This window comes from Garra rufa, chromosome 7 (assembly GCF_049309525.1).
Source record: "Garra rufa chromosome 7, GarRuf1.0, whole genome shotgun sequence".
In the NCBI taxonomy this organism is placed as follows: Eukaryota; Metazoa; Chordata; class Actinopteri; order Cypriniformes; family Cyprinidae; genus Garra; species Garra rufa.
This window is the reverse complement of record NC_133367.1, coordinates 45,481,728-45,506,331: the sequence shown is the minus strand read 5'-3', so window position 1 is coordinate 45,506,331 and position 24,604 is coordinate 45,481,728. Positions and strand designations below refer to the sequence as shown.

At 39.9% G+C, this 24,604-nt stretch overlaps 1 protein-coding gene across 1 annotated transcript; it reads left to right on the top strand.

Moving 5' to 3' along the window:
• Positions 1-6,094: 6,094 nt before the first annotated feature.
• On the top strand, positions 6,095-23,045 carry alpi.2 (alkaline phosphatase, intestinal, tandem duplicate 2). The gene is made up of 11 exons (XM_073844712.1): positions 6,095-6,229; positions 6,321-6,437; positions 13,526-13,641; positions 13,735-13,909; positions 15,138-15,310; positions 15,412-15,537; positions 16,455-16,524; positions 18,951-19,085; positions 19,178-19,369; positions 20,490-20,606; positions 22,447-23,045. The coding sequence occupies exons 1-11, from the start codon at positions 6,151-6,153 to the stop codon at positions 22,710-22,712; spliced, it is 1,566 nt and encodes a 521-aa protein (XP_073700813.1). The 5' UTR covers positions 6,095-6,150; the 3' UTR covers positions 22,713-23,045.
• Positions 23,046-24,604: the final 1,559 nt, after the last annotated feature.

The window sequence follows — 24,604 nt, the reverse complement described above, 5'->3', positions numbered from 1 at the left end:
AGAACAGTTCAGAAAAACAGAATAGAACAGTTCAGTAAAGAACAGAATAGAACAGTTCAGTAAAGAACAGAATAGAACAGTTCAGTAAAGAACAGTTCAGAAAAACAGAATAGAACAGTTCAGTAAAGAACAGAATAGAATAGAACAGTTCAGTAAAGAACAGTTAAGAAAAACAGAATAGAACAATTCAGTAAAGAACAGAATAGAACAGTTCAGTAAAGAACAGAATAGAACAGTTCAGTAAAGAACAGTTCAGAAAAACAGAATAGAACAGTTCAGTAAAGAACAGAATAGAACAGTTTAGTAAAGAACAGTTCAGTAAAGAATAGAATAGAACAGTTCAGTAAAGAACAGAATAGAACAGTTTAGTAAAGAACAGAATAGAACAGTTCAGTAAAGAACAGAATAGAACAGTTCAGTAAAGAACAGTTCAGAAAAACAGAATAGAACAGTTCAGTAAAGAACAGAATAGAACAGTTTAGTAAAGAACAGTTCAGTAAAGAACAGAATAGAACAGTTCAGTAAAGAACAGTTCGGAAAAACCGAATAGAACAGTTCAGTAAATAACAGAATAGAACAGTTCAGTAAAGAACAGTTCAGAAAAACAGAATAGAACAGTTCAGTAAAGAACAGAATAGAACAGTTTAGTAAAGAACAGTTCAGTAAAGAATAGAATAGAACAGTTCAGTAAAGAACAGAATAGAACAGTTCAGTAAAGAACAGTTCAGAAAAACAGAATAGAACAGTTCAGTAAAGAACAGAATAGAACAGTTCAGTAAAGAACAGTTCAGAAAAACAGAATAGAACAGTTCAGTAAAGAACAGTTCAGAAAAACAGAATAGAACAGTTCAGTAAAGAACAGAATAGAACAGTTCAGTAAAGAATAGAATAGAACAGTTCAGTAAAGAACAGAATAGAACAGTTCAGTAAAGAACAGTTCAGAAAAACAGAATAGAACAGTTCAGTAAAGAACAGAATAGAACAGTTCAGTAAAGAACAGAATAGAACAGTTCAGTAAAGAACAGAATAGAACAGTTCAGTAAAGAACAGAATAGAACAGTTCAGTAAAGAACAGTTCAGAAAAACAGAATAGAACAGTAAAGTTTATTAATTCAGTTCGGGTCCAGTTCAGTAAAGAACAGTTCACTACATAAGAAGAAGTAATATATCATTTCGGCCCAGATCAGTTCACTAAAGAACAGTTCAAAGAACAAAATAGAACAGTTCAGTTTGGAACAGTTTATACATTTAGTTAAGTGCAAATCAGTTCACTAAAGAACAGTTCAGGTAAGAACAGTTTAAATCAGTAGAATATAATAGAACAGTTCAGTAAATAACAGAATAGAACAGTTCAGTAAAGAACAGTTCAGAAAAACAGAATAGAACAGTTCAGTAAAGAACAGAATAGAACAGTTTAGTAAAGAACAGTTCAGTAAAGAACAGAATAGAACAGTTCAGTAAAGAACAGAATAGAACAGTTCAGTAAAGAACAGTTCAGAAAAACAGAATAGAACAGTTCAGTAAAGAACAGAATAGAACAGTTCAGTAAAGAATAGAATAGAACAGTTCAGTAAAGAACAGAATAGAACAGTTCAGTAAAGAACAGTTCAGAAAAACAGAATAGAACAGTTCAGTAAAGAACAGAATAGAACAGTTCAGTAAGGAACAGTTCAGAAAAACAGAATAGAACAGTTCAGTAAAGAACAGTTCAGTAAAGAACAGAATAGAACAGTTCAGTAAAGAACAGAATAGAACAGTTCAGTAAAGAATAGAATAGAACAGTTCAGTAAAGAACAGAATAGAACAGTTCAGTAAAGAACAGTTTAAAACAAGGGTATATTAATTCAGTTCAGTGCAGATCAGTTCAATGAACAACAGTTCAGAAAAACAGAATAGAACAGTTCAGTAAAGAACAGAATAGAACAGTTCAGTAAAGAACAGTTCAGAAAAACAGAATAGAACAGTTCAGTAAAGAACAGAATAGAACAGTTCAGTAAAGAACAGTTCAGAAAAACAGAATAGAACAGTTCAGTAAAGAACAGAATAGAACAGTTCAGTAAAGAACAGTTCAGAAAACCAGAATAGAACAGTTCAGTAAAGAACAGAATAGAACAGTTCAGTAAAGAACAGTTCAGAAAAACAGAATAGAACAGTTCAGTAAAGAACAGAATAGAACAGTTCAGTAAAGAACAGAATAGAACAGTTCAGTAAAGAACAGAATAGAACAGTTCAGTAAAGAACAGAATAGAACAGTTCAGTAAAGAACAGTTCAGAAAAACAGAATAGAACAGTTCAGTAAAGAACAGTTCAGAAAAACAGAATAGAACAGTTCAGTAAAGAACAGAATAGAACAGTTCAGTAAAGAATAGAATAGAACAGTTCAGTAAAGAACAGAATAGAACAGTTCAGTAAAGAACAGTTCAGAAAAACAGAATAGAACAGTTCAGTAAAGAACAGAATAGAACAGTTCAGTAAAGAACAGAATAGAACAGTTCAGTAAAGAACAGTTCAGAAAAACAGAATAGAACAGTAAAGTTTATTAATTCAGTTCGGGTCCAGTTCAGTAAAGAACAGTTCACTACATAAGAAGAAGTAATATATCATTTCGGCCCAGATCAGTTCACTAAAGAACAGTTCAAAGAACAAAATAGAACAGTTCAGTTTGGAACAGTTTATACATTTAGTTAAGTGCAAATCAGTTCACTAAAGAACAGTTCAGGTAAGAACAGTTTAAATCAGTAGAATATAATAGAACAGTTCAGTAAATAACAGAATAGAACAGTTCAGTAAAGAACAGTTCAGAAAAACAGAATAGAACAGTTCAGTAAAGAACAGAATAGAACAGTTTAGTAAAGAACAGTTCAGTAAAGAACAGAATAGAACAGTTCAGTAAAGAACAGAATAGAACAGTTCAGTAAAGAACAGTTCAGAAAAACAGAATAGAACAGTTCAGTAAAGAACAGAATAGAACAGTTCAGTAAAGAATAGAATAGAACAGTTCAGTAAAGAACAGAATAGAACAGTTCAGTAAAGAACAGTTCAGAAAAACAGAATAGAACAGTTCAGTAAAGAACAGAATAGAACAGTTCAGTAAGGAACAGTTCAGAAAAACAGAATAGAACAGTTCAGTAAAGAACAGTTCAGTAAAGAACAGAATAGAACAGTTCAGTAAAGAACAGAATAGAACAGTTCAGTAAAGAATAGAATAGAACAGTTCAGTAAAGAACAGAATAGAACAGTTCAGTAAAGAACAGTTTAAAACAAGGGTATATTAATTCAGTTCAGCGCAGATCAGTTCAATGAACAACAGTTCAGAAAAACAGAATAGAACAGTTCAGTAAAGAACAGAATAGAACAGTTCAGTAAAGAACAGTTCAGAAAAACAGAATAGAACAGTTCAGTAAAGAACAGAATAGAACAGTTCAGTAAAGAACAGTTCAGAAAAACAGAATAGAACAGTTCAGTAAAGAACAGAATAGAACAGTTCAGTAAAGAACAGTTCAGAAAAACAGAATAGAACAGTTCAGTAAAGAACAGAATAGAACAGTTCAGTAAAGAACAGTTCAGAAAAACAGAATAGAACAGTTCAGTAAAGAACAGAATAGAACAGTTCAGTAAAGAACAGAATAGAACAGTTCAGTAAAGAACAGAATAGAACAGTTCAGTAAAGAACAGAATAGAACAGTTCAGTAAAGAACAGTTCAGAAAAACAGAATAGAACAGTTCAGTAAAGAACAGTTCAGAAAAACAGAATAGAACAGTTCAGTAAAGAACAGAATAGAACAGTTCAGTAAAGAACAGAATAGAACAGTTCAGTAAAGAACAGTTCAGAAAAACAGAATAGAACAGTTCAGTAAAGAACAGTTCAGAAAAACAGAATAGAACAGTTCAGTAAAGAACAGAATAGAACAGTTCAGTAAAGAATAGAATAGAACAGTTCAGTAAAGAACAGAATAGAACAGTTCAGTAAAGAACAGTTCAGAAAAACAGAATAGAACAGTTCAGTAAAGAACAGAATAGAACAGTTCAGTAAAGAACAGAATAGAACAGTTCAGTAAAGAACAGTTCAGAAAAAACAGAATAGAACAGTTCAGTAAAGAACAGTTCAGAAAAACAGAATAGAACAGTTCAGTAAAGAACAGAATAGAACAGTTCAGTAAAGAACAGAATAGAACAGTTCAGTAAAGAACAGAATAGAACAGTTCAGTAAAGAACAGTTCAGAAAAACAGAATAGAACAGTTCAGTAAAGAACAGTTCAGAAAAACAGAATAGAACAGTTCAGTAAAGAACAGAATAGAACAGTTCAGTAAAGAATAGAATAGAACAGTTCAGTAAAGAACAGAATAGAACAGTTCAGTAAAGAACAGTTCAGAAAAACAGAATAGAACAGTTCAGTAAAGAACAGAATAGAACAGTTCAGTAAAGAACAGAATAGAACAGTTCAGTAAAGAACAGTTCAGAAAAACAGAATAGAACAGTTCAGTAAAGAACAGTTCAGAAAAACAGAATAGAACAGTTCAGTAAAGAACAGAATAGAACAGTTCAGTAAAGAATAGAATAGAACAGTTCAGTAAAGAACAGTTCAGAAAAACAGAATAGAACAGTTCAGTAAAGAACAGAATAGAACAGTTCAGTAAAGAACAGAATAGAACAGTTCAGTAAAGAACAGAATAGATCAGTTCAGTAAAGAACAGTTCAGAAAAACAGAATAGAACAGTAAAGTTTATTAATTCAGTTCGGGTCCAGTTCAGTAAAGAACAGTTCACTACATAAGAAGAAGTAATATATCATTTCGGCCCAGATCAGTTCACTAAAGAACAGTTCAAAGAACAAAATAGAACAGTTCAGTTTGGAACAGTTTATACATTTAGTTAAGTGCAAATCAGTTCACTAAAGAACAGTTCAGGTAAGAACAGTTTAAATCAGTAGAATATACATTCAGCTCAGTGAAACTTAGAACTTAAACTTCGTTAATTCATTCAGTTTGGGTCTAGATCAGTGCACTAAAGAACAGTTCAGAAAAGAACACAATGAACAGTTCAGTAAAGAACAGTTTAAATAAGAGTTTATTCATTCAGTTCACACTGAAGAACAGCTCAGAAAAAGAACAAATTAGAATATTTCAGCAAAGAACAGGAAAAAGCATAGTTTAGACCAGAACAGTATTGAACTGTGTATTAAGAACAGTTCAGTTCAGTAAAGAATTGTCACGTTCGTTAGGCTGAGAGATGGGGTCTGGGTCCAAATGCAGGTGAGGATATACTTTAATTAAATAAACACAAATAAACAAACGAACAAACCAACAAAAGGCCAACACGACACAAACACGACTAGAGCAAGGCAGGAACATAAACATCGAAGACAGGATACATGAAATAAGAAACAATGCAGACTCACAGAGTGGGGGAAGAGTGGGGATTATAAAGTCTGTGATGATGAGGATCAGCTGGGGTGTGTGTGACGAGACAGGTGTAAGTGATCAGGAGGGAAGTGCGGGAGGAAGGGAAACAGCGCTCTCAGGTGGCTGAGGGAAACCCCACAGCCCAGATCATGACAAGAATAGCACTAAACGGTTCAAAAGAGAAAAGCACAGAACAGTTCAAATCAGTAGAGTTTAAATGCATATTGGGTACATATTAGTTAATTTGAGAACAGTTCAAAACAGAATAGAACAGCTCAGTGAAGAACAGAATAATGCACCAGTTTTCATTTGTGGGTGAACAATCCCTTTAATCATTTAGTTTAGTGAAGATCAATTCGTTCCAGAACAGATCAGTGCAAATCAGAAAAATTCAGTAAATAATAGAACAGTACAGAACAGTTTAGACCAATAACATGATGAGTTCAGTTACACACTATACATTGCATTAAAGTATAGTATTTTGCAGTAAAAAACAGTTTAGAAAAAGAACAGAATATAATGGAATTCACTAATAAATTCTCTTTACTGTAATTCATTCAAATCAGTATTTATATCGTCATATATTCATATGCCATATAGTCATGGGAGAGAAGTATGTGATCAAAAGTTCACTTTGCAAAAGAGGGAATGAGAACTACGATTGACCTTCGGTCTGAGAGAAGACTATAAACAGAAGGGCATCAAATAGTTTCACAGAGCTGTCAGTGCTGCTGCAGTCGCTCAAACCATGGCCGCACGACAGACCTTTCTGATTATTGGAATATTTGTTTTAGCAGGATTTGATGGATGTTTCTCCGTTATTCCTGGTAAGTGCTGTTCCACAGTTCGCAATTATTCTTTTTTTCACTCCGAACAAAGAGAATAAAACAATGTTTCTTTTCTGGAATCAATTTGAAGAGGAGGAACAGCACCCAGACTTTTGGTATGTCAAGGGCAAAGAGGCTCTTCATACATCCCTCTCCATGACGCGCAACATGAACCGTGCTAAAAATCTCATTCTCTTCCTCGGAGATGGTGAGTGTAAATAAACCCTGCTTTATAATCCACTATGTATATAATCTAAACATTTCTATATTGTAGGAATTTGTCAAATAGTCATTACAATAAATCTTAAATAAATAAAACTGATGAAGTTCAGACAGTGTCTAAATTTTGGGTTTCAGTTCTGCAATGGAAATAAAAAAGAAGCTGAAATAAAATAATTTGAGTAATTAAAATTGGTTGATTCATTTACATAAAAAAATAGAAACTGATATAACACTATTATAAAGGTGATATGCTGTTATTATATATTATACTAGTGATCAAAGTCCTATTAAACATATCATAAAATCTGATAAATGATAAATGGCAGTTGACGTTTTGTTTTTTATTGACTTCTAGATCTTACTAGCATTACATAGTACAATTTTTACAAGTAACAGTCATAAACTACAGAAAGAAAAAGAAAACGCACAGTGGCTTTAGATTAGATAATCAGATCGCTTACTCAGATTACTTTTTACTCAGTACCTATTTACCTAATTTATCAAATGTTCTAAAACTTAGCAATAGGTAATAACAAAAGGATAATGTATTGAATACTGATAAAATGTATAATATCACTGCATGGACTAAGATAACTAATAAATCATAAATTACTCATGTGGTTAGTTTCATGTGGAAATTGATAGAATTTTTTTTAAATCTACACTGTAAAAGTTTAGCAGCTGCCTTAAGTTTTTAAGTTAAATCAGCTTAAGACTACAAATCATTTTAACTTATTACAATAAAAATGAGTTGATTTAACTTGTGAGTTTAAATTACTTAATTTGATTTAACTTAAAATCTTAAAGCCGCTGCTAAACTTAAGTTTTTAAGTTGAAACTGGTGAAAACTTTTTACAGTGTACAATAAAAAGTTTTCACCAGATTCAACTTAAAAACTTAAGTTCAGCAGCTGCCTTAAGTTTTTTAAGTTAAATCAGCTTAAAACTACGAATCATTTGAACTTATTACAATAAAAATGAGTTGATTTAACTTGTGAGTTTAAATGACTTAAGTTGATTTACTTAAAATTTTAAGGCAGCTGCTAAACTTAAGTTAAGTCAAAACTGCAGAACACTTTTTTACAGTGTATGGAACCCACTACTGAATAAAAAAAAAGGTTATTGCAACTTTTTATCTCTCAATTGTTTTATTCAAAACTTTTATTCTTGAAATTCTTTTTTTATGAGAATTGTGCGATATATTCACAATTGCAAGTTAGAAAGTCAGATATTTTGCAGACATAAACTCACAAATCTGAGAAATAAAATCACAATTTTAAGAAATAAAATTGCTGATAAATAAGTAAACAAGTTTATATCTTACAATCCTGACTTTATAATACACAATTGTAAGTTTATATCTGTCACGTTGAATAAGGGCGAGGTCTGGGTCCAAATGCAGGTAAGTTTTTTTTAATGAAATGAAAACAAACTAAACAAAGCAAAAGGCCAACACGGCACAAAACTAATAAACCTAAACACAAAAACCAAGAACACGATCATAAGCCAGGGAACTAAGAAACACAGAGTATACTGACAGAACTAAAGACAATGCAGACATCAAGCAGGAGTGAGAAGTGAGAGTTCTTATAGTCCAGATAGTGAACAGCTGTGAGTGAAATCAGTGCTAATGACAAGACAGACGTGAACGATCAGGGGAGTGCAGTGCAAGGGGAACAGCGACCTCGAGAGGCTGAGGGAAGACCCACAGCCCCGATCATGACAGTACCCCCTCCCTACGGAACGGCTTCCAGATGTTCCCAAAGTCTGGAGGGAGGAGGAACGGAGGAAGGCAACTCAGGGGGAGGGATGGCGGGCCAGGCCTGTGCAGCGGAGTCCCATGGACCGGCCTCGCCACCCGAGGAACGCGAGCCGTCCCCGCCACCAGAGGAGCGTCAGCGGACGCCGCCGCCATAGGAACGCGAGCTGGCCTCGCCGCCAGTGGAACGTGCCGCGTCCGGAACAGAGAGCGCGGTCGTCTCCGCGTCAGGAACAGAGAGCGCAGTCGCCTCCGCGTCAGGAACAGAGAGCGTGGTCGTCTACGCGTCAGAAACAGAGAGTGCGTTCGCTTCCGCGTCAGGAACAGAGACGGCGGTCGCTTCCGCGTCAGGAACAGCGAGCGCAGCCGCCTCCGCGTCAGGAACAGAGAGCGCCGTTGCCTCCGCATCAGGAACAGAGAGCACAGTCGCCTCCGCGTCCGGAACAGAGAGTGCAGCCGCCTCCGCGTCCGGAACAGAGAGCGCAGCCGCCTCCGCGTCCGGAACAGAGAGCGCAGCCGCCTCCGCGTCAGGAACAGAGAGCGCAGTCGCCTCCGCGTCCGGAACAGAGAGCGCAGCCGCCTCCGCGTCCGGAACAGAGAGCGCAGCCGCCCCCGCGTCAGGAACAGAGAGCGCAGCCGCCTCCGCGTCAGGAACAGAGAGCGCCGTTGCCTCCGCATCAGGAACAGAGAGCACAGTCGCCTCCGCGTCCGGAACAGAGAGCGCAGCCGCCTCCGCGTCCGGAACAGAGAGCGCAGCCGCCTCCGCGTCCGGAACAGAGAGCGCAGCCGCCTCCGCGTCCGGAACAGAGAGCGCAGCCGCCTCCGCGTCCGGAACAGAGAGCGCAGCCGCCTCCGCGTCAGGAACAGAGAGCGCAGTCGCCTCCGCGTCCGGAACAGAGAGCGCAGCCGCCTCCGCGTCCGGAACAGAGAGCGCAGCCGCCTCTGCGTCAGGAACAGAGAGCGCAGCCGCCTCCGCGTCAGGAACAGCGAGCGCAGCCGCCTCCGCGTCAGGAACAGAGAGCGCCGTTGCCTCCGCATCAGGAACAGAGAGCACAGTCGCCTCCGCGTCCGGAACAGAGAGCGCAGCCGCCTCCGCGTCCGGAACAGAGAGCGCAGCCGCCTCCGCGTCCGGAACAGAGAGCGCAGCCGCCTCCGCGTCAGGAACAGAGAGCGCAGTCGCCTCCGCGTCCGGAACAGAGAGTGCAGCCGCCTCCGCATCAGGAACAGAGAGCACAGTCGCCTCCGCGTCCGGAACAGAGAGCGCAGCCGCCTCCGCATCAGGAACAGAGAGCACAGTCGCCTCCGCGTCCGGAACAGAGAGCGCAGCCGCCTCCGCGTCAGGAACAGAGAGCGCAGTCGCCTCCGCGTCCGGAACAGAGAGCGCAGCCGCCTCCGCGTCAGGAACAGAGAGCGCAGCCGCCTCCGCGTCAGGAACAGAGAGCGCAGTCGCCTCCGCGTCCGGAACAGAGAGCGCAGCCGCCTCCGCGTCAGGAACAGAGAGCGCAGTCGCCTCCGCGTCAGGAACAGAGAGCGCAGCCGCATCTGCGTCAGGAACAGAGAGCGCAGTCGCCTCCGCGTCAGGAACAGAGAGCGCAGCCGCATCCGCGTCAAGAACAGAGAGCGCAGCCGCCTCCGCGTCAGGAACAGAGAGCGCAGTCGCCTCCGTGTCAGAAACAGAAAGCGCGGTGAGGGCCGCGTCAGAAACAGAAACAGCGGTCGCCTCCGCGTCAGGAACAGAGAGCGCAGCCGCATCTGTGTCAGGAACAGAGAGCGTAGTCGCCTCCACGTCAGGAACAGAGAGCGCAGCCGCATCCGCGTCAGGAACAGAGAGCGCAGCCGCCTCCACGTCAGGAACAGAGAGCGCAGCCGCATCTGCGTCAGGAACAGAGAGCGTAGTCGCCTCCGCGTCAGGAACAGAGAGCGCAGTCGCCTCCGCGTCAGGAACAGAGAGCACAGCCGCATCCGCGTCAGGAACAGAGGGGGCAGTCGCCTCCGCGTCCGGAACAGAGAGCGTAGTCGCCTCCGCGTCAGAAACAGAAAGCGCGGTGAGGGCCGCGTCAGAAACAGAAACAGCGGTCGCCTCCGCGTCAGGAACAGAGACGGCGGTCGCTTCCGCGTCAGGAACAGAAACAGCGGTCGCCTCCGCGTCAGGAACAGAGAGCGCAGCCACCTCTGCATCAGGAACAGAGAGCGCAGTCGCCTCCGCGTCCGGAACAGAGAGCGCAGTCGCCTCCGCGTCAGGAACAGAAGGCGCGGTGAGGGCCGCGTCAGGAATAGCAACAGCGGTCGCCTCCGCGTCAGGAACAGCGAGCGCAGCCGCCTCCGCGTCAGGAACAGCGAGCGCAGCCGCCTCCGCGTCAGGAACAGAGAGCGCAGTCGCCTCCGCGTCCAGAACAGAGAGCGCAGTCGCCTCCGCGTCAGAAACAGAAACAGCGGTCGCCTCCGCGTCAGGAACAGAAACAGCGGTCGCCTCCGCGTCAGGAACAGAAACAGCGGTCGCCTCCGCGTCAGGAACAGAGAGCGCAGTTGCCTCCGCGTCCGGAACAGAGAGCGCAGTCGCCTCCGCGTCCGGAACAGCGAGTGCAGCCGCCTCCGCGTCAGGAACAGCGAGTGCAGCCGCCTCCGCGTCAGGAACAGCGAGCGCAGCCGCCTCCGCGTCAGGAACAGCGAGCGCAGCCGCCTCCGCGTCAGGAACAGAGAGCGCAGTCGCCTCCGCGTCCAGAACAGAGAGCGCAGTCGCCTCCGCGTCAGAAACAGAAACAGCGGTCGCCTCCGCGTCAGGAACAGAAACAGCGGTCGCCTCCGCGTCAGGAACAGAGAGCGCAGCCGCCTCTGCATCAGGAACAGAGAGCGCAGTTGCCTCCGCGTCCGGAACAGAGAGCGCAGTCGCCTCCGCGTCCAGAACAGAGAGCGCAGTCGCCTCCGCGTCAGGAACAGAAGGCGCGGTGAGGGCCGCGTCAGGAATAGCAACAGCGGTCGCCTCCGCGTCAGGAACAGCGAGTGCAGCCGCCTCCGCGTCAGGAACAGCGAGCGCAGCCGCCTCCGCGTCAGGAACAGCGAGCGCAGCCGCCTCCGCGTCAGGAACAGCGAGCGCAGCCGCCTCCGCGTCAGGAACAGAGAGCGCAGTCGCCTCCGCGTCCGGAACAGAGAGCGCAGCCGCCTCCGCGTCAGGAACAGAAGGCGCGGTGAGGGCCGCGTCAGGAATAGCAACAGCGGTCGCCTCCGCGTCAGGAACAGCGAGTGCAGCCGCCTCCGCGTCAGGAACAGCGAGCGCAGCCGCCTCCGCGTCAGGAACAGCGAGCGCAGCCGCCTCCGCGTCAGGAACAGAGAGCGCAGCCGCCTCCGCGTCAGGAACAGAGAGCGCAGTCGCCTCCGCGTCCGGAACAGAGAGCGCAGTCGCCTCCGCGTCAGGAACAGAGAGCGCAGCCGCCTCCGCGTCAGGAACAGAAGGCGCGGTGAGGGCCGCGTCAGGAATAGCAACAGCGGTCGCCTCCGCGTCAGGAACAGCGAGTGCAGCCGCCTCCGCGTCAGGAACAGCGAGCGCAGCCGCCTCCGCGTCAGGAACAGCGAGCGCAGCCGCCTCCGCGTCAGGAACAGCGAGCGCAGCCGCCTCCGCGTCAGGAACAGAGAGCGCAGTCGCCTCCGCGTCCGGAACAGAGAGCGCAGCCGCCTCCGCGTCAGGAACAGAAGGCGCGGTGAGGGCCGCGTCAGGAATAGCAACAGCGGTCGCCTCCGCGTCAGGAACAGCGAGTGCAGCCGCCTCCGCGTCAGGAACAGCGAGCGCAGCCGCCTCCGCGTCAGGAACAGCGAGCGCAGCCGCCTCCGCGTCAGGAACAGCGAGCGCAGCCGCCTCCGCGTCAGGAACAGCGAGCGCAGCCGCCTCCGCGTCAGGAACAGAGAGCGCAGTCGCCTCCGCGTCCGGAACAGAGAGCGCAGTCGCCTCCGCGTCCGGAACAGAGAGCGCAGTCGCCTCCGCGTCAGGAACAGAGAGCGCAGCCGCCTCCGCGTCAGGAACAGAAGGCGCGGTGAGGGCCGCGTCAGGAATAGCAACAGCGGTCGCCTCCGCGTCAGGAACAGCGAGTGCAGCCGCCTCCGCGTCAGGAACAGCGAGCGCAGCCGCCTCCGCGTCAGGAACAGCGAGCGCAGCCGCCTCCGCGTCAGGAACAGCGAGCGCAGCCGCCTCCGCGTCAGGAACAGAGAGCGCAGTCGCCTCCGCGTCCGGAACAGAGAGCGCAGCCGCCTCCGCGTCAGGAACAGAAGGCGCGGTGAGGGCCGCGTCAGGAATAGCAACAGCGGTCGCCTCCGCGTCAGGAACAGCGAGTGCAGCCGCCTCCGCGTCAGGAACAGCGAGCGCAGCCGCCTCCGCGTCAGGAACAGCGAGCGCAGCCGCCTCCGCGTCAGGAACAGCGAGCGCAGCCGCCTCCGCGTCAGGAACAGAGAGCGCAGTCGCCTCCGCGTCCGGAACAGAGAGCGCAGTCGCCTCCGCGTCCGGAACAGAGAGCGCAGTCGCCTCCGCGTCAGGAACAGAAGGCGCGGTGAGGGCCGCGTCAGGAATAGCAACAGCGGTCGCCTCCGCATCAGGAACAGCGAGCGCAGCCGCCTCCGCGTCAGGAACAGAGAGCGCAGTCGCCTCCGCGTCAGGAACAGAAGGCGCGGTGAGGGCCGCGTCAGGAATAGCAACAGCGGTCGCCTCCGCGTCAGGAACAGCGAGCGCAGCCGCCTCCGCGTCAGGAACAGAGAATTGTTTTAGAATTGTTAGATTTCTTCTCAATATTGACATGCAATTGTGCGTTCATATCATGCGATTCTGAGACAAAATTGAGAGAAGTCAACACTTGAGAGTTTATTTCTCACAACTCTGACTTAATTCTTGCAATTGCGAGTTTATATTTAGCAATTCTGCCTTTATTACTCGCAATTGTGAGTGTATATCATGTAGTTCTCAAAAAAAGTCACAATTGCGAGCAAAAATTTTTTACTTTTTTCTCATAATTCTAATTATAACACACAATTGTGAGTTTATATTGTGCAATTCTCTGAAAAAAGTCAGAAATGTGAGTTTATATCATGCAATTCTGAGAAAAAAGTCAGAATAGAGAGATGTCAACATAAAATAGTGCAAAAAAAGTCAGAATTGCGAGATACAAATTTGCAGTTGTAAGAAAATTCTAAGATTGTAAGAATTGCAAGTTAATATTTCATAATTTGGAAAAAAAATATGTTGGAATTGCAAGAAGAAGTCATAACAAACTTTAAGTGTCAAAAAAAAAAAAAGTGCCTTAAAATTGTTCAACATGTTCTTTCTGACTAAATAAGGTATGGGAATCAGCACTGTGACTGCAGCAAGAGTTATGAAGGGACAGATGGAAGGGAAGACAGGAGAGGAGAGTGTCCTAGCCATGGACACATTCCCTCATCTCGCTCTCTCCAAGGTGCAAAAAAAATTCACAGACTACATGAATCTATTTTCTGAATAGATCTGAATAATTTTGATAATACTGGTGTTTGTTTTTGTTCCTGTATAGACCTATAACGTCGATCAGCAGATGCCTGACAGCGCAGCAACAGCCACTGCATATCTTTGTGGTGTTAAGGCAAACTATGGCACTTTGGGTCTCAGTGCAGCAGCACGCCGCGCAAACTGCAGCTCCGCTAAAGGCAATGAGGTCAAATCGATTCTACATCATGCAAAGATGGCAGGTAATGGGAAGGAAAAACAAATATCAGAACAGTTGTTATATTTTAACTTTTTATATCTCTGACTTTCATAATTTCAATTTCATTTCTGTAATTCTTAAAATACAGTAGAATTCTTAGAACAGTGACTTTATTTCTTTATATTTCACAGTGTGACTTTATATTAGAGTTGTGACTATTTCTCATCAGTACAACTTTTTTACCTCACAATTTCGACTTGATTTTTTGATGCATTCTCACAAACCTCTATTATCTCATAATTTTAACATTATTACTTATAATTCTTACAACAGTGACTTTATTTCTTTATATTTCACAGTGTGCCTATATTACAGTTTTGACTATTTCTCATCATTACAACTTTATAACTCACAATTTTGACTTGATTTATCAGTGCATTCTCACAAACCTCTATTATCTCATAATTTCAACATTATTACTTATAATTCTTACAACAGTGACTTTATTTTTTATATTTTACAGTATGACTTTATATTACAATTGTGACTATTTCTTATCATTACAATTTTATACCTCACAATTTTATTCGATTTATCAACGCATTCTCACAAACCTCTATTATCACATAACTTTAACATTATTACTTATAATTCTTACAACAGTGACTTTATTTCTTTATATTTCACAGTGTGACTTTATATTACAGTTGTGACTATTTCTCATCAGTACAACTTTATACCTCACAATTTCGACTTGATTTATCGGCACATTCTCACAAATCTCTATTGTCTCATAATTTCAACTTTATTTCTGATAATTCTTAGAGTTGTGACACATAACCTGAATCTTATATGTTGTAATTTCATCTTTATTTTATATATAATAATTGTGACTATTATATTTCAACTTTATCACTTATAATTCTTACAATCGTGACTTTATTGCACAATGTGACTTTATATCACAATTACAACTCATTTACTTCACAATCTCTTATAATTGCCACTTTATCACACTTTGAACTATACCATAATTTCTTCATTTCAGCTTTATTTCTCCTAATGATGACTTTGAACTACTGACTCATTTGTCAAACAGTTTGACAGAACGATTAGGTCAAGAGTCAACATTACTACTTTGAACTCTTTATATCTTTTATGGCTAAAGGATGAGCTGAGGCTGATCTTATCTTTGACAGCGCTACACTGTTAAAGGCAATATAAGTTACGTAATTAGCTTATAATTACTACCTTGGTTTTATATTTTCCAGGGATGTCTGTTGGCATAGTAAGCACGGCACGTGTCCAGCATGCATCACCTGCCGGCAGTTACGCCCACACACCTGAAAGAGGCTGGTACAGCGATAAAGAGCTGACCTCTGAAGCCGTCTCCAGTGGATGCAAGGACATTGCGTACCAACTCGTCCATAATACTGATATAAACGTAAGACCCTAAACCGGTACACCTGGCACATCACAGAGCTACAGATAATACGTTGCTGACTGCAGTCTCGCTTGTTAAATCCCTCTATAATTTTATTGCAGGTTATTTTAGGAGGCGGCAGGCAGTACATGTTTCCCAAAGAAACTGTCGATCCTGAATACTCCACAGTTACGGGAAGCCGAAAGGACAAAACAAACCTTGTGGATGTGTGGTTAAGTAGCAGAAATGTAAGTCAAACATTTAGAAAAAATATTAAATATGAAAATTCTGCTATCATTTATTCACCCTCATGAAAGGGTGAATAAATGATAGCAGAGAAAGCTGGACCAGAAAGTTTTAAAAGTTTTAAAAAGTTTAATAGATTTCCAAGTTTTAATTTTACGTTTTTTACGAGGGTTTTACGTCTTTAAGTTTAAAGTAGTTTTAAAAGCTTAACGTTTGATAGATAGCCAGATAGATAGCATGTTTCTAACATGATTAACAAGTTGTTAGCATGTTTCCAACATGATATCAAGTTGTTAGCATGTTTCTAGCATGATTACCAAGTTGCTAACACATTTCTAACATGATTAGCATGCTACTAGCATGTTGTTATCATTATTCTAGAATGAATAATAAGCTGCTAGCATGTTTCTAATATGATTAGCGAGTTTCTAGCATGTTTCTAGCATAGTTAGCAAGTTGCTAGCATGTTTCTTTTTTTGCTAGCATGTTTCTAGCATGAATAACAAGTTGTTAGCATGTGTCTAGTATGACTACATGTTGTTATGATTCTAACATTACCAGGTTGTTAGCATGTTTCTAGCATGATTAGCAAGTTGTTAGCATGTTTTTTTAAATGTGTATAGCATGAATAACAAGTTTGCTAGCATGTTTCTAACATGATTAACAAGTCGTTAGCATGTTTCCAACATGATTAACAAGTTGTTAGCGTGTTTCTAGCATGATTAACAAGTTGTGTCTAGTATGATTAGCATGTTGTTTTCATGATTCTAACATTACCAGGTTGTTAGCATGTTTATAGCTTGATTAGCAAGTTACTAGTACGATTTTAGCATTATTAGCATATTGTTAGCATGATTTAGAAAAAAGAAAAAAACCTTTAAAACAATCTAACAAAGAACAACCACTTTTTTCCCTTTAGAATGCCAAATATGTGTGGAATAAACAAGATTTTGATGCCGTCAAAGAGGAAAAAACTGATTACTTGATGGGTAAGGCCACCTCCTCCATTTGGAGGGAAAACTTCCACCTGTTACATTGATCTACATCCTGCAGTATACAATTTATTTCTGTGGTTCTCAACCTTTCTGACTCCAAAGTCCCCCATTGTCCAAAACAATGAAAAAGAATTAGGTTTTTGAGGAAAACATTCCAGGATTTTTCTCCATATACAGATGCATCTCAATAAAATAGAATGTCGTGGAAAAGTTAATTTATTTCAGTAATTCAACTCAAATTGTGAAACTCATGTAGTTTGGTTCACTACACAATCATGGGGAAGACTGCCGATCTGACAGTTGTCCAGAAGACAATCATTGACACCCTTCACAAGGAGAGTAAGCCACAAACATTCATTGCCAAAGAAGCTGGTTGTTCACAGAGTGCTGTATCCAAGCATGTTAACAGAAAGTTGAGTGGAAGGAAAAAGTGTGGAAGAAAAAGATGCACAACCGAGAGAACCGCAGCCTTGAGAGGCTTGTCAAGCAAAATCCATTCAAGAATTTGGGTGAACTTCACTAGGAATGGACTGAGGCTGGGGTCAAGTCATCAAGAGCCACCACACACAGACGCGTCAAAGAATTTGGCTACAGATGTTGTATTCCTCTTGTTAGGCCACTCCTGAGCCACAGACAAAATCAGAGGCATCTTACCTGGGCTAAGGAGAAGAAGAAATGGACTGTTGCCCAGTGCTCCAGAGCAGAAACCAAGGTACTAGATTCTGGAGGAAGGGTGGAGAAGCTCATAGCCCAAGTTGCTTGAAGTCCAGTGTAAAGTTTCCACAATCTGTGATGATTTGGGATGCAATGTCAATTGCTGGTGTTGCTCCACTGTGTTTTTTGCAAAACCGAAGTCACTGCACCCATTTACCAAGAAATTTTATAGCACTTTGTGCTTCCTTCTGCTGACCAGCTTTGTAAAGATGCTGATTTCATTTTCCAGCAGGATTTAGCACCTGCCCACACTGCCAGAAGCACCAAAAGTTGGTTAAATAACCATGGTGTTTATGTGCTTGACTGGCCAGCAAACTTACCAGACCTGAACCCCATAGAGAATCTATGGGCTATTGAAAAACAAAATGAAAAACAAGAGACCAAAAAATGCAGATGAGCTGAAGGCCACTGTGAAAGAAACTTGGGCTTCCATACCACCTCAGCAGTGCCACAGACTGATCACCTCCATACCACACCAAATTAAAGCAGTAAATAAAGCAAAATAAGCCCCTACCAAGTATTGCGTACATGTACAGTAAATAAACATACTTTTCAGAAGGCCAAAAATTCACAAAAAATGTTTTATATTGGTCTTATGAAGTGTTCTAACTTGTTGAGACAGTCAATTGTTGTTTTGTTTTAAATGTGAGCCAAATCATCATAATTAAAAGAACCAGTCTGTATGCACTGAATTTAATAATACAGAAGTTTCACAATTTGAGTCGAATTACTGAAATAAATGAACTTTTCTACAACATTCTAATTTACTGAGATGCACCTGTAGTTACTTTTATAATGATGTATCACAGTTACTATTTGTGAAAAGTAACTAGTAACTATAACTAATTACTTTTTTAAAGTAACATGCCCAACACTGTTACTAACCCAATGTTTACAAAGCGAACTTGCAAAGAAAGTCAAACGCTCTTTACGGAAAAGTTCAAACAACGATGTTGGACGATTATAAAGTTGGAGGAGAAAATTAGATTTTTGGAACCTTTTTGAACCGAAGTACACCGATGAAGAACTAACCTCACGTGACGTTTTCAATATGATTATGTAATGCATGAAGTTGTTGGCGCAATTCAGAACCAGTGCAAGACAAGCAATTGTGGCTAAAAAGCATATAAATTAATATTTTTTATTTTATTTTATTTTTTGTAGAAAATTACAGATCGTTTTGCTAGATACGATCCTTAATCCTTGACTGTACTCTTAAAGCACCTTTATTTTCAAGAGTGTGGGATCGTGTAGAGCCCTTTGAAGCTGCATTTAAACTGCCATTGAAGTCCACTATATGGACAAAAATCCTGGAATGTTTTCTTAATTTCTTCTCGACTGAAGAAAGACATGAACATCTTGGATGACATGGGGGTGAGGAAATTACCAGGAAATGTTTATTCTGGAAGTGAACTAATCCTTTACATGCGTTTACTGAAAAATGATTAAGGATGAGGATTATTTGCTTTTTAATGTCTACCCAACCAACTATTTTAAGCTGAAAACTGTTTATAGACCATTTTTTTCCAGTATAGTGGAGCTTGGCCTCCTGGTTGAGTAACACTGATGTCGTAAAAACAAGTCATTGATTAATAATTACTTAACCACATTTCTTGCTTAAACTGGTAACACAAATATCAATATTTCACATTTTAAGTTAGTTCAATGTAGTGGTTCAACCCTGTTGTTTTTATTGTTGGACTCAGGGCTTTTTGAGCCAAAGGACACCAGGTATGAGCTAGAACGCGATCCTTCAATGGACCCATCATTGACTGAGATGGTGGAAAAAGCCATCAAGATTCTTCGCAAAAACAAAAAAGGATTTTACCTGTTTGTGGAAGATAAGTAGGCTACAATGTGTTGTTTTCATTGTGTCACCAATTGCATTAAATGTGTTGAATGTACTTATATTTGTGCGTTTTCCTTCATGCAAGTGGGAGAATAGATCATGGCCATCACGCAGGCCAGGCCAAGTACGCTTTGACTGAAGCTGTGGAATTTGACAGGGCCATTGCGCGGGCGGCTGAGCTGACGAGTGAACTCGACACCTTGTCCGTGGTGACCGCTGACCATTCCCATGTGTTTTCTTTCGGCGGCTACTCTTACAGAGGCAATCCTGTGCTCGGTACGCGAACACGAAATTCATCATTGAGCTGTTGAAAAACAACTGTATGTCTACGGCTTTTGAAATTTTATGCTTTACATGGCTTAAAAGGATAGTTTACCACAAAAAGAAAATTCTGTCAACATTTACTCAACCTTTTTGTCATTTCGAACCTGTGAGACTTTTTCGAAAAAGTCAATGGGCTGCTAGGTTTGTTTGTTTTGGGCCCCAATGACTTTCACTTTACACTCTTAAAAATAAAGGTGCTTCAAAAGGTTCTTCAAGCGATGCCATAGAAGAACCATTTTTAGTTCAAGTCAATGGCTACTAGGTTTGGTTGTTTTGGACCCCACTGACTTTCACTTTACACTCTTAAAAATAAAGGTGCTTCAAAAGGTTCTTCAAGCGATGCCATAGAAGAACCATTTTTGGTTCCACAAAGAATCATTCAGTCAAAGGTTCTTTAAAGAACCATTTCTTGCTTACGTTTTTATCATCTGAAGAACCTTATTTGCCACAAAGAACAGAAAAGGTTCTTCAGATGTTTAAGGTTCTTCATGGAACCATTTAGACAAAAAAGTTATTCTATGTCACCATGAAGCTCCTTTATTTTTATGAGTGTATGGCCAAAAACCCAAAGTCAGTGGGCTGCTAGGTTTGGTTGTTTTGGACCCCACTGACTATCACTATACACTCTTAAAAATAACGGTGCTTCAAAAGGTTCTTCAAGCGATGCCATAGAAGAACCATTTTTAGTTCCACAAAGAAACATTCAGTCAAAGGTTCTTTAAAGAACAATTTCTTGCTTACCTTTTTATAATCCGAAGAACCTTCTTTTGCCACAAAGAACAGAAAAGGTTCTTCAGATGTTAAAGGTTCTATATGGAACCATTTTTTTTATTTTTAGGAGTGTATGGCCAAAAACTGTTAAAAACATTCCTCAAAATATCTTCTTGTGTCTTCTACAGAAGATAGAAAGACATACAGGTTTGAAAAAGCATAAATTATGACAAAAACTTTAGGGGTTTTAGAGGTTCTTTTCAGGCTCCAAAATATTTGCCCAGTAGAAATAATCTTTTCTCAGCAAGAACAGATTTGATGGTGTTATGGGATTAAGACTTATTTATCATTTTGTCTTCAGGTGTTTCTTATTCAAAGGCTGAGGATGGTAAGCGCTTCACTAATACACTTTACGGAAACGGCCCAGGATACCAGATTGCGAACGGGACTCGTCCTGACATGAATGAGACGATGTCGGGTATGTTTTATGAGTTTAATTGTTATTCCCTCAGGTAGAGAAGAGCATTTTGAGCGTATGGCACAAGCTCTGTGCTTTGGCAATGCAGAAGCTCTATCTTGTGGTAATGCATGTTACTGCAAGAAAATGAAACGAAACTCTTTTCTCTCGCAATATAAAGGTATACACTGCTTTTCAAAAGTTTGGGATCAGGAAGATTGTTAATGGTATTTAAATAAGACTTTTCTACTCATCAAGGCTGTGTTTATTTTATTAAAAATACAGAAAAAAAAGTAATATTGTGAAATATTATTGCAATTTAAAATAGTGGGTTTCTATTTTTATATGCTTTAAAATAGAATTTATTCCTGTGATGCAAAGCTGAATTTTCAGCATCATTACTCCTGTCTTTAGTGTCACATGATCCTTAAAAAAATTCATTCTTATATGCTGATTTATTAATTTTTTGGAACCTGTGATACTTTTTTTTTCAGAATTCTTTGATGAATAAAACATTAAAAACAACAGCATTTAAATATAATTATTAGCAATTATATATATATATATATATATATATATATATATATATATATATATATATATATATATATTCTGTATATGTAACAATTTACACTACTGCTCAAAAGCTTGGCATCAGTATTTTTTTGTTTAAAAGAAATGAATACATTTATTCAGCAAGGATGTGTTAAATGGATAAAAACTGATAGTAAACTTGTTAGAAAAGGTTTCTATTTTAAATGCTCTTCTTTTTAAGAAGAAGAGCATTTAAAATAGAATTCAATTTCATTTTGATCACAGGAATAAAGTATATTTGAAGGTATATTAAAATAGAAAACTGTTATTTTCTATTGAAATAATATTGCATAATATTACTTTTTCTGTATTTTTTATTAAATGAATGGAACTCTGATGAGCAGAAGAAACTTCTTTAAGAAACGTTAAAAAGTTTACTGATCCCAAACTTTTGAATGGCAGTCTAATTTACCAAAAAAATTACAATTCTGTCATCAAATTCATATGACTCTCTCTTCAATAAACACAAAAAGAGAAACTTACACTGTAAAAAAAATAAATAAAATAAAACTTAAAAACAACTAATTGTTCTTGCTACCTTTAAAATCTTGAGTTTACTCAACTCAAACATCCACGTTTTCACGTAGTACAACTTAACATTTCATGTTGACTAAACTTAAAACCTAAACTTAAGATATATATATATATATATTAGGGTTGTCCATCAATTACAATTTTTAATCTAATTAATAAGGCAAACTTTACAGGATTTCTCTCCATATAGTGGACTTCTATGGTGCGCCTGAGTTTGAACTTCCAAAATGTAGTTTAAACAAAGCTTTAAAAGTCTCTAAAAGATTCCAGCCTGTTGTTTTCTAAAAAGAAATAAATAATAATTTTTGAAGTTTGAAGAGAAGAAAATGAAATGGGAGTTTTTCGACATACCTTAACTATCATAAACCGAAATATACAGAGTTTACGCAAAGCAAGACAAGATGAACATTTGGGGTTAAAAATATATAAATTGTCTTTTTTTAGTAAATAACCGATCGTTTCGCTAGATAAGACCCTTCTTCCTCGGCTGGGATCGTTTAGAGCCCTTTGAAGCTGCGTTTAAACTGCATTTTGGAAGTTTAAACTCATGGACACCATAGAAGTCCACTATATATAGAGAAATTCTGAAATGTTTGCCTCAAACAACATAATTTCTTATCAACTGAAGAAAGAAAGACGTGAACACTTTGGATGACAAGGGGGTGACTAAATTATCTGTACATTTTTGTTCAGAAAGTGAACTTCTCCTTTAAAATCTGTCTGTTTTTCGCAGGCCGTGATGATTATCTTCAGCAGGCTGCTGTTCCTCTAGATTCAGAAACTCATGGTTCGGAGGATGTTGCTATTTTTGCCAAAGGCCCAATGGCCCATCTCTTCCACGGAGTGCAAGAGCAAAGTTACATCCCTCATGCAATGGCTTATGCTGCCTGTATTGAGCCCTACGCCGACTGTGTGCTAGAAGACTTTGCCGTTTGCACCAAGTTCAGCCTCATGGTTCTGATGCTGAGCTTATTCTCTTCACTCACAACCCTCATATAATGAGACTAAAGAGGAGTACGGTGCACTTTACACAGCTTTCTTGTACATTACAATTTGCACGATTTTCCCCAGTCAACTGTAGCATTTAGTCAACTGACATGAAAGCTGCATAACTTCTGCACTGAATCTGTGTTTGAAATTAATGATGGTTGAGAGATAATTGAAATCCTCTGTGAGGACATGAAGAAGCGATGGGCAAAGGTTGATTAATGTATGCCAATTCAATCTGGCAAATCTAAGAAGCTGTACCTAAATTTACATTGTACACCTAAAATACTGAATAAATGGCAATGTAAATGTATTGTAATAAAGTAACCCCCTGTGTAGACTTAATTTATGCTTAAAATATTTACCTTCACAATGACTATTGAATATTATGACTACATACTATTGACTATTAATGACTATTATGATGTATTATAAAAATAATGGATACTGGGAGCACACTGCAAAAAAAGATTTTCTTAGTATTTTTCTCTTGTTTTCTAGTATAAATATCTAAAAGCTCTTAAATCAAGATAAATTTGCTATACAAGTAAAGTGACTTAAGATGATTCAAGTGACTTAAGATGGATTAATTGACTTAACCTTACTGGGAGCACACTGCAAAAATAGATTTTCTTACTTAGTATTTTTCTCTTGTTTTCTAGTATAAATATCTAAAAGCTCTTAAATCAAGATAAATTTGCTTTAGAAGTAAAGTGACTTAAGAAGATTCAAGAGACTTAAGATGACTTAATTGACTTAACCTTACTGGGAGCACACTGCAAAAAAGATTTTCTTACTTAGTATTTTTTTCTTGTTTTCTAGTATAAATATCTAAAAGCAAGATAAATTTGCTTTACAAGTAAAGTGACTTAAGATTACTTAATTGACTTAACCTTACTGGGAGCACACTGCAAAAAAAAGATTTTCTTACTTAGTATTTTTCTCTTGTTTTCTAGTATAATTATCTAAAAGCTCTTAAATCAAGATAAATTTGCTTTACAAGTAAAGTGACTTAAGATTACTTAATTGACTTAACCTTACTGGGAGCACACTGCAAAAAAAGATTTTCTTACTTAGTATTTTTCTCTTGTTTTCTAGTATAAATATCTAAAAGCTCTTAAATCAAGATAAATTTGCTTTAGAAGTAAAGTGACTTAAGAAGATTCAAGAGACTTAAGATGACTTAATTGACTTAACCTTACTGGGAGCACACTGCAAAAAAGATTTTCTTACTTAGTATTTTTTTCTTGTTTTCTAGTATAAATATCTAAAAGCAAGATAAATTTGCTTTACAAGTAAAGTGACTTAAGATTACTTAATTGACTTAACCTTACTGGGAGCACACTGCAAAAAAAGATTTTCTTACTTAGTATTTTTCTCTTGTTTTCTAGTATAATTATCTAAAAGCTCTTAAATCAAGATAAATTTGCTTTACAAGTAAAGTGACTTAAGATTACTTAATTGACTTAACCTTACTGGGAGCACACTGCAAAAAAAGATTTTCTTACTTAGTATTTTTCTATTGTTTTCTAGTATAAATATCTAAAAGCAAGATAAATTTGCTTTACAAGTAAAGTGACTTAAGATTACTTAATTGACTTAACCTTACTGGGAGCACACTGCAAAAAAAGATTTTCTTACTTAGTATTTTTCTCTTGTTTTCTAGTATAATTATCTAAAAGCTCTTAAATCAAGATAAATTTGCTTTACAAGTAAAGTGACTTAAGATGACTTAATTGACTTAACCTTACTGGGAGCACACTGCAAAAAAAGATTTTCTTACTTAGTATTTTTCTCTTGTTTTCTAGTATAATTATCTAAAAGCTCTTAAATCAAGATAAATTTGCTTTACAAGTAAAGTGACTTAAGATGACTTAATTGACTTAACCTTACTGGGAGCACAC